General features: G+C 38.6%; 1 protein-coding gene across 2 annotated transcripts in view; it reads right to left on the bottom strand.

Moving 5' to 3' along the window:
- The window catches only part of NCKAP1 (NCK associated protein 1), a 97,892-nt gene extending 88,986 nt beyond the window's left edge, over positions 1-8,906 (bottom strand). For both annotated transcript variants that reach the window (XM_081242314.1, XM_081242315.1), the window contains exon 1: positions 8,678-8,906. In XM_081242314.1, coding sequence (XP_081098440.1) covers positions 8,678-8,785 — 108 coding nt within the window. In that variant the 5' untranslated portion in view covers positions 8,786-8,906. The remainder of the gene's footprint in view (positions 1-8,677) is intronic.
- Between the last annotated feature and the right edge of the window lie 1,154 nt (positions 8,907-10,060).

Genomic DNA, 10,060 nt, shown 5'->3' on the forward strand with positions numbered 1-10,060 from the left:
CTATCGTTACTGATTAATTTTCCATTTTTTCCCCTCATTCGTATCACCTATATTTTGGCCAACCAATCTGCTTTTAATTTCCCCCTTGAGCTGGGGTAGGTGAAAAAAAAAAAAAGGAAGGAAAAAAAAGTAACCCACTTCTACAGTTTGGATTAAGAAGCTTGATAGGAAAGTATACTGAAATTATTAGAAATGCTTTAAAATTAATGTAATTTTATACATTACCTCTTAATTAGAGTCAACAGTAGCAGATTTAAAGGTATATAAATTATGATTACTGTTTCCTAAGCACAGGTTCTGGGAAAACCATAAACTTAAGAAATATTTCAATGCATTATATATTTCAAAATTCATTGTTAAACATTTTAATGACTCAAATAAAAGTTACTAATTACCATTCAATTCTCAAGAAGATGTCTATGTCCTTCTTGTTCTCAAACATTTTTCAGCTTCTCATATACAGAAACATTTCAGCTTATAAAACAAAGGCATTCTGTTATAGTCTTTTAAAAGTGTTATATGTGGTCACATTTTTACTACTCTAAAGAAGCTGCTCTTTAAAGGACTGCTGAGAAACATACTTCTGAAGTACAAATAGTTATCTTGTATTAGCAGTAAGTAGATATCAAACTATAATATCAGACAGTAAAAAGGAATAATTAAGAAATGTTTCCTAAAGGTGGTCTTGAGCTGGATTAATAGGAAAAAAAAATGAACACTTAGTGAATGTCCACTATGTTTCAAGCCCCAGAAATAGAATAGCTAACATTTATTCACTTCTTACTCTTGTGCCAGGCACTATACTAGCACTTTATGTGAATTAACTCATTTAATTCTCAACCTTATAAGGCTAATTAAAGAGTATTCCACAAATGTGGGAAAACTGAAATATCTATCTAAGATTGCAAGAATTAGAATCAATAAGACTAATATGGCTTCGAAAACCAAAAAATATAACTTGAAGCATAAGAGAAACTGAGAGCAAATAAGTACCCTATAGATGGTTTTGCTAGTACAGGGTCTACGTGCAGCTTAGCATTATAGAAATTTAGTTATCCCCAAAAAACAAAATTAAATCATTATAGCAAACAATTATCAGAAAAAGAAATCAGAAGTATTAAGAAGTTAGACTTTACTTATTTTAGTGGTTCTTAACATCAGAACCACTTCAGGGGCTTTTTCTTATTCAGTAGGTTTGGGTCATGACCCAGATGTATGTATTTTTAAAAACCTTCTAAAATGATTATATCGTGTATCTCTGACTAAGAACCACTGGTCCCCCTCAATTTCTAAATAAAGAAACCCTAGTTCAGAAAGACTAAACAACTAGTCCAAAGTAAAAAAAAAAAAAGGATCAGAGCTTTACCTAGAATGTAACCCTCTCAACCCACAGAATATGCTACAAGTATGGGAAAATAACAGAGAAGTTTAGAGGCTATATGCCAGCAAGAAGGACATTAGATATTACTAGGGGATTTTATAACTTTATATTTTGTATCTTCATATACTCCAATGTATACAGAAAAAAGGTCTGAAATCTTGAATAATGACTGGCTGGCTACTCCTTGTCACTGCCCAGCTAAAGTTTCTATTCATACTTCAAAACCAAGCACAAAAGTCACTAACTCTTGTTCCCATCTCTCCCAGACAGGAATCTTTAACTCCCTTCTTAAGACACCCACAACCACACTTAAACACTGCATTTTAGTTAGTTATCTATACATCTCTCTCACCCACTACAATATGAATTTCTTGGCATTGGAAACTGTATCTTAATTTCTTAATTTATCTGTTTCCTCAGTGTCCAGGAAGACATTCAATAAATGCAGAGTAAATGAATGAATGAAAAGGAAACTCCCAGTTTTTGGTACTGACTAAAAGAATAGTTCATGTGACGTATAAAATAGTTTTAAAGACACAGGTTTATTACTGTCAAGTATCTAAAATAATCAACTACGCAATAAGAAAGTATTTTCCAGTACAGGCAGGCTCTTTTACTTAAAACAAGAGACTCCTTCAAAACCTTTAACCCATTATATATTCCAAAATTCACTATTAAAAATGTTAAAGATTCAAATAAAAGTTACTAATTACCATTCAATTCTCAAGAAGATGTTTATATCACTGCAAGTGGAGTTGAACAACATAGACAAACTAACAATTCAAGAGCTTATTAACTTATTTAAGTAAAACATTTCAGTACAATAGTATGTGACAAAATGATTAAGTAGGAGATTCTCTCATCACTGTCAGATTAAGTAAATCAAAATCTAATAATTACAGTACTGCAAACTCCTAATAGGATCAAAATTAAGAAGATTTTACTACATTTACTAATAAAGACAATATTAAAAACAGTCAACAGAGAAATATGCCTTGGGAATAGAAAAGAATACTGCTATTTTTGTAAACTCCAAGACAGAAAGAAACACGCTTACTGGTTACACTTTCTTAATTGCATTTATTATAACTCATGCAGGGTTTTTCAATGAAAAAACTGTTACCATTTGACTTCAGAAATCAAAATGTAAAATGAAAAAAGTATATTTAAAATCTCAAAATTAAAGACAATATCTTCAGTGAGGAAATGATTGTATGTGTCCTTAAAATTAAGGAAGATAAATGCTATTTCACTGTTTCTTTGAGTTTACACCTTCCTTCCTGCTTTATATATATTCTACCCCCAGTATAAAGCAAAATTTCCTGTTAGTTTTCTTAGTATTACTTGTATGGTCAGTCCTTTCAGTTTGTATATTTTAATATGTCATGAACTAAATATTAGAAATAATCACAAAGGACAAATGCATATGATATGAAATGTAAATACAAAATACATGTCCTCAAAAATGCTAATAGGGCTTCCCTGGTGGCGCAGTGGTTGAGAATCTGCCTGCCAATGCAGGGGACACGGGTTCGAGCCCTGGCCTGGGAGGATCCCACATGCCGCGGAGTAACTAGGCCCGTGAGCCACAACTACTGAGCCTGCGCGTCTGGAGCTTGTGCTCTGCAACAAGAGAGGCCGCGACAGTGAGAGGCCCGCGCACTGCGATGAAGAGTGGTCCCCACTTGCCACAACTAGAGAAAGCCCTCACACAGAAGCTAAGACTCAACACAGCAAAAATAAATAAATTAATTTAAAAAGAAAGCTGTTGTATGTAGAAAACTTAAAAAAAAATGCTAATAAACTGAATTTTAAATTTCCTAATTCTAAACTATTTCTCATTTTAATACATTACGAAGCTAAACAGAAGTCTTTAATAATCACTGGTATACTGATAATTATGATCTCAATGATCTTTTCATAACAAATCCGTACAAAGTTCATATAAAAGTAGTCCAAGAGGAAAATTATTTCTGTAATATAACTGCATATTTCTTTAAGGTTATTGTGTGTTCAAAATCTAATTATGTCTACCACGAAAATTTCACTAATGACTATAAATCTAATGGCAAAAATAAATTAAGAGCTCAAACTTAGGGGTTAAGAAAGAATGGTGCCACTCCAATTCTTATTTTTTAGAGTAAGAATTGGGCAAATTTAATTCTCCAAATGCAATTGCTTTATCTATAGAATAGGTACCTACATCACAGATCTATGAAGAAAAAAAATTTTTTTTAATTCAGCATATAATAGAGTCTCAATAAATAGCAGCTAGCATTACTTTTATTACACATTATTTCTGTTGAACAATAAAGAGATAAAACTATTTAGTTCTAACACATAAAATGTACATCTACTGCACATGATCTGAAATTATTGTTAGGATTTTACTTAACAGTAACACTGCTAGTAAATTATCAAAGAATACAAATTAAATTTTTAATCATCCTAGCCAGTTAAGGACAAGAATTTTCAACACTGACACACTTTCTCATCTGGCTCCCCTCATTTTTAACATATTGGATGTAGCTAGCTAAATATGTCCATCCTTGTAATTTTCTTAAAATATAAGTATACAAGCAATAGATTAAGAACCCTAATTTCATTGATATATAAACCGTACCATGCTGCTTCTTCAATTTCATTTTTGGGAAGAACCTAATTTAATCATAATACAAAATATGCATGCACATATGTCAGCATTTGTACAGAAAATTGTTTAACTATATACAGCTTATTTTTAAAAGTGGGAGATGAGCAGGCAGAGAATTTTTGAAGTCATGTTTGTGTTTTCAACAATAAACATGTATTCCTTTTATAATCATTAAAAAAAGTTAATATTTAAGTTATCTAACAATTCCACAAAGGAAACACAAGATGGATAATCTACCACTGCCACTTAAAAAAATAATTTTTTTTCCTATGCAATTTTTCAGTGACCTTAATCCTCAGCCTACCATCCAGCATAACAAGAAACAGAATGATCAAATCTTCATTTTTACAAGCAGCTTCCTTGAAAGTTACAAACAGATGTAGTAGGATTTGTTTATGTAAATATATATTATTTAAATACAGATTTATGAAGAGACGGTTTTCTTCTTAACACGTTTAAGGATCTTGATAATGAAATCTCCCTGGGGAAAAAAATCTTATGCATACTAACAATGTTTATTAGTCTACAACTTGCCAGAATCCCAATCTTTGGAACATGCTTCTGCTCCTGATCAACCAACACAGAAAATAAGGCCCTAAATGAAGAGAAACGTAACACTGAAAGGGAAGACTAAATCTGATTCCCCTTGCTTTACCTCGACTGCATCCTTCACATACATTTTTTTTCCTCCATTAGATAAGTAGATACCAGCTAAAGACTTGCAATTTTACACTGCTATTCTATTAATTTCTTTCCTCATGAAATAAATTCATCCAAAATCACAGGGAGAAGACTGTGGGGAAAAAAGTACTCCTCAAATAAAGAAGTAAAAGTACACTGAAACCTGCAAAAATACTCCATTAAAAAGAAGTTTGCAATAGTTGGGTAGGCCTTTTCTATCCTTTAAAATTGAAGCAATAATCTAACAAGATGAAAAATATGAAAGTATTAACTGATACCTTTTGTTATCAGTTGTTATCAAGTTCATGTTGGTGATGGTGTAGGAAAAAATAGAAAAAACAAGAAAGAGTAAACAAGAAAAAAAATATTTTTAAGGTCAGCTAAAATGTCTTCTGTTCGAATTTCGGCATATGTGTTTGCTAAGCAGCAGTAAAATTTCAGAGAAACAAATGTTGCCCCAAAAAGTTACTGAGACTCCTAAACAAATACTATCTTAGATTCAGAGAAGTTTTAAACTGTTTTCACATTGTTATTATCTTTTATCTTCACAAAAACAATTCTGTGAAGTAGGCAGAGCACACATTACCATCCCTATATTAAGGAAAACTAAACTGAGCTCAGTTACTGTTTAAAATAGGCCTTAACGTCTACTTGTAAAGATAACATAATCAGAGCTGGAACAAACTTCAGTGTTCCTTTCACAGTTAATTTTCCCCCATTTTACAGATGAGGAAGAATGAAGCTCAGGGAAGTCAAGACACCTACCCAATATTACAAATCTCTCAGAGACAGACTGAAACATTGGAAGGCAGGTCTCCTAACTTCTGGCCCAGTACACTTTATTTCCACCACCACCACACTGCCTGCCATGCCATAGTAGCAGATATAAAAGTAGCCCGAAAATGTTAAAAATCACTATATAAGTGAGTAGCATTATTAGGTCCATAAAAGGGAAGACATATTTTTAATTTTAAAAATATTAAGGAATTATGCAATAAATAAATTTAAATGTGAAACTACCTACCACCTTCACCTCTTTTCCCTAAAATCCTCCTTTATGTGTCCTTACATCCCTGATTAGACTACAAATTCCTTAAAATTTTCATAACCTGTACATATAAGGATCTCAAAAATTTTTCAATTGATGAAATTTTATTTTAAAAAGCAAAACATTTTCCAGAAACCATGTTACATTCCCCTAATAAGCATTAAAGCCTATTACTCTTGATTACAGTAACTTAAAAAGTTATTTTACCTAGGTCACTGAAGTATTTTTCACTGTGTATGCTCACTAAAATATTGCCATTGCAGACTTTCAATTGAAACAGAGCAATCAGATCTGATAGACAATCTAATGCACACGTGCAGTAATAAAAATGTGATAATAACTGGCAGGCACGTATTATGCGGTAGAAGTTTTTTTTTTTGAGGTATAAGAGATAGAGATTGAAAAGATTATGTGGTTTATACTGTCATAAAAATGTAAACAGCAGGAACCTTATAAACACATGGTAAACACATCTCACTCATTTTTTTGGCAAGATTTTTGAACAAATGTTTCAATCCTAGCCAGCCAGGAAGCTATGCCAGCCTTTACAGACAACTCTATACAGGGCAAAAGATTCAAAATCCATCTGATGTATTTGTATGCAAAATCACACAAGGAGAGCAGAGCAAAAGCTATTATTATTAAAATTAGAGCAAGATTATACACATATTCTTATATATGTTGCATATATATAAAATATACTATAATGTATTCATCCTTTTCAACAAGTCCTAACTGAAGGCCTCATGGACCAGGTAGGACCCTAAGTACCAGTAATTCAAAAATAAGTAACACTGTCCCCACCCAGAGAGAACTCACAATCAAGGAAGGTAGAAAAATATTTCTCAAGAAATTATAAATGCGTTAAGTGCTGAAATATAACATTTCAATAATTCAAAATATTAGCCACTTGGATATAATGATCACATTCAACTCATTTTAAATTTTACTAGTTTAATAATACAAGAGCCTGGAGTTTCTCAAAACAGGAAGTGAAAAAAAAAAACACGCTTTTGAGAAAAGGCAGTGAACTGGAATTATAAGCATTCAAATGCTTAGAATTTAGTCCAACCTTATTTCATTTATGAAGATGAAATATATAAAGTTTGATTGTATTTATGCCACAAAAATGTTCAATGAATGCTTTAAAAAAAGGTATTTTGCCCAAATACCCAAATCACTTTTGATGTTACTCTCACTTCCTCTTCTGGAAACCATCATAACCATTTCCTTTAACCACAATACCACATGTCTAGAAACTTTTAGTAATGTTTGACTTGCTCGTTTTTTGCACAAAGGGCATATAGGAACCAATTTCCAAGTTTGTTAAGGAGCATAATTTCACAAAAAAGTTCAGGTCAATACAACCTATAAGTAATACTATCTAAAATTAAATTATTCCTAATTTACATAAATTTACAACCAAGGCTCTTTGGTAAATGCAGAGGGCTTCTTTACAATGACCCTGAGCTCCTGCCACATAAAATGTAACAAAGTGAACAGGCATGTTGCAGTTACTACCCCGATTGCACTGTGTTTAAAGTCAACCAATCCTCACATCCAGGTAAGAGACTGGAACATAGCTATCTTTACACAAAAGTTACCACTATTATGCCAGGACAGTTTTCTCCTTTAGAATTCAGTGTCTACATCAAATTGTTCAAATAAGTCAGTTTTACACTGAACCCCATGATATGAAGTTTTTAAAAATATTCTTTCTTCAGAAGTCCTAATTCACAAGGGCTACAACTCTACTGCTATGATTAAACTAAAAGGAAACCTTCAAGATGCCATAAAAAGCCAACAAAAATAATTACGAAGATATAACATCAAATACACATTGGAAACTGTCAGGATCTAGGTTGTCACAAAAAATCTTAACTTTCTCTTTATCAAATTTTTTAAAACTTTAAGTTTGTCTTAAAAGAAAGAGGATTTTGGTCTTTCTTTCCTAAGATAAATTAATATTTGTTCTATCTTTACATCTATTTTTCTTAACTCCAATTCAGCCCCTCATTCCTTAATCTGCTGAAGCCACGTAAAGACTTTCAATGGGCCTATTAGCTAGATCTACTCAAATTATCAGAATACGCTATAAAATCAGCAGTAATAGCAACATATTCACAGTTTTTATTTTGTATAGACGCCGAACTTTAAGAAATGATGTTTTGGTATTACCAGACATGGTTGGAAAAACTAAGATGAGGAGGAGTAAAGAGGGAAGGGAGAGAAGGCTGTTATTCCTGTTCTAGTGACTCACAACCCAGAAGTATTTCAGGAGAAAACTGGTTCCACCCTCACTTCCCCCTCCTCTCCACCTTCAAAATGAAATAATTCCAAATCGTCAACACGCTCTCAAATGTCTTTTATTTGGCAATCTAAAATAAAATGGCAAAAGTGGAGGGGATGCGGGGTTCATCCTGATTAGCCATTCCCTTCCCACATTCCCGCACTTACAAACCAAAAACAGAAAACTGCTTCCATCTCTGCCAGGTTCCTACCATCCGACCTCAGTTATGGAACACCCAAGTTTTCCTTTCCCCCTCCTAGACTCTCGCCCACCCACCCTCCTCTCTTTCCCGTAGAGCCCGTTCCAGAAGCCGGGGCGCCGAGGAGGGGGCGCCAGCGGCGTAGGCGCCCCTCACCCCGCGCCGGGCCTGCCTGATCTGGCCGCTGGGAGCGGGGAAATGGCTCCTCTCCGACCCTGGCCGGCCCGCGAGCCAGCAGGAGAGGCGCCGGGACTCCGCATTAGGCCGCGGCGCATCCCGGCGACCCCGGCCGGGCCTGCAGCCGCGAGGCGGTGATTTCTGTCCCGGGCGCCGCCCGCCGCCCCCACCACCCGGGCCTCCCCCGCTCTCCATCCCTCCTCAGCCCACCCGCCGCCCCCGCCGCGGCCTCGCCGGCCCGTGCGCACCTTCTTGATGTTGTAGAGGCGGGTGAGCATGCCGACGCCCCGGTCGTTGAGGATGGTGAGCTTCTCCGCCAGCTTCTGCTGACTGGGCTGCAGCACGGAGCGCGACATGGTGGTGGTGGTGCCGCCGCCGCCGCCGCCGCCGGCCGCCTCGCACCCAGTCACCGGCCCGCGGCCTCCGCAGCTACCTCTGTCGGGCCTCTTCCCCTCCCGCCCGCGACCTCCGCCTCAGGGGAGCGCGCCCATGGCCCTCGAGCCTTTAACCCGCGCCGGTGACAGAGCGAGCCGCGGCGGACGCCTCGGGGTCCCTTTCCCCTCAGCAGCCCGCGCCTCGGCAACCTCCTGCCTTCCACCCGCCGCCCTTCCGTCCCCACCCCCGGCGCTCTCCGCCCCAGCCCCCACCGCGCCGCCTTCCCGGGCTCCTCCACTAGGTGTGGCGGCGGCGGCGGCGTCTCCGGCGGCTGAGAACGAGGCCGCTTCCCGCAGCCCGGGACGAGCGCTCGGTCACCTGATCGGCCGCGCCGGCGCCCCCGCGAGGCCGGACAGGGAACTGCGCCTGGGGGCCCTCGCCCGCCCCGCCCGGCCCCGCTGCTGCAGCCGCTCGGGACGCGGCCTCGGCCCCACACCCGTCTCGACCCGGCCTGGCCCGCCCACTGCCCCTGATCCCGGCAGGGGAGTCTAAGCCGGAACCTGATGAGGTCACGTTTCTCTGTTCGCCACACACCCCTCTCCTTCAAGTTCCCAAAAGTTGACTTTCCGCACCACCTCCCTAAAGAAACCAGCAGAAGCCCGCGGGGAGGAGTGGGGCGGGGGTAGGGCGGGTGTTTTTCTGGCGAGTTTCTCCCGAGAGTGGGCTGGTGGCTCCATGCTCTTCTCTCTCCCACTGCTTGACAGACGTTCCCGGCTGAACACAGCAGATGTGCTCTGCGAGGCGGGCCTCGCCTCTCTTTCCCTCCCCATCCCATCCTGACTCCCCCGCCTCAAGGCAGTTCGTGAGAGAGGAGGTCGGAAGTGAGGGCAACTCAAGTTCCTGAGATAATCAGAATCTGGAATTTGTCAACGAGGATCACCCTTCCGGAGAAGACGCCAGTAGAAGAGGCTCTGGCATGTGGGAGGCAGAAATAAATGTTTGTTCAATGAATGAAGGAACGGTCCCATTTTATTTTCTGGCCTCCACCCCAAATCCCACCCCTTCTTGGCAACATTCTACTTTTCCATCTCTCTTTCTTTTCTTTTTCCTGATCAATTTCCTCCCAGTCACACCCGAAAGCTACTCCCTCTGGTCAAATATATTAGATGTGGTTCCAAAAGTGAGCAAAATTAAGGATTTATGTCGTTGACTGGGGTGAGGAATTCCAGCAAAGAGGAGTCAAGCTGTTCTGATGG

The sequence above is a fragment of the Mesoplodon bidens genome (assembly GCF_964165515.1).
Source record: "Mesoplodon bidens genome assembly, chromosome: 8".
NCBI classification, from domain to species: domain Eukaryota; kingdom Metazoa; phylum Chordata; class Mammalia; order Artiodactyla; family Ziphiidae; genus Mesoplodon; species Mesoplodon bidens.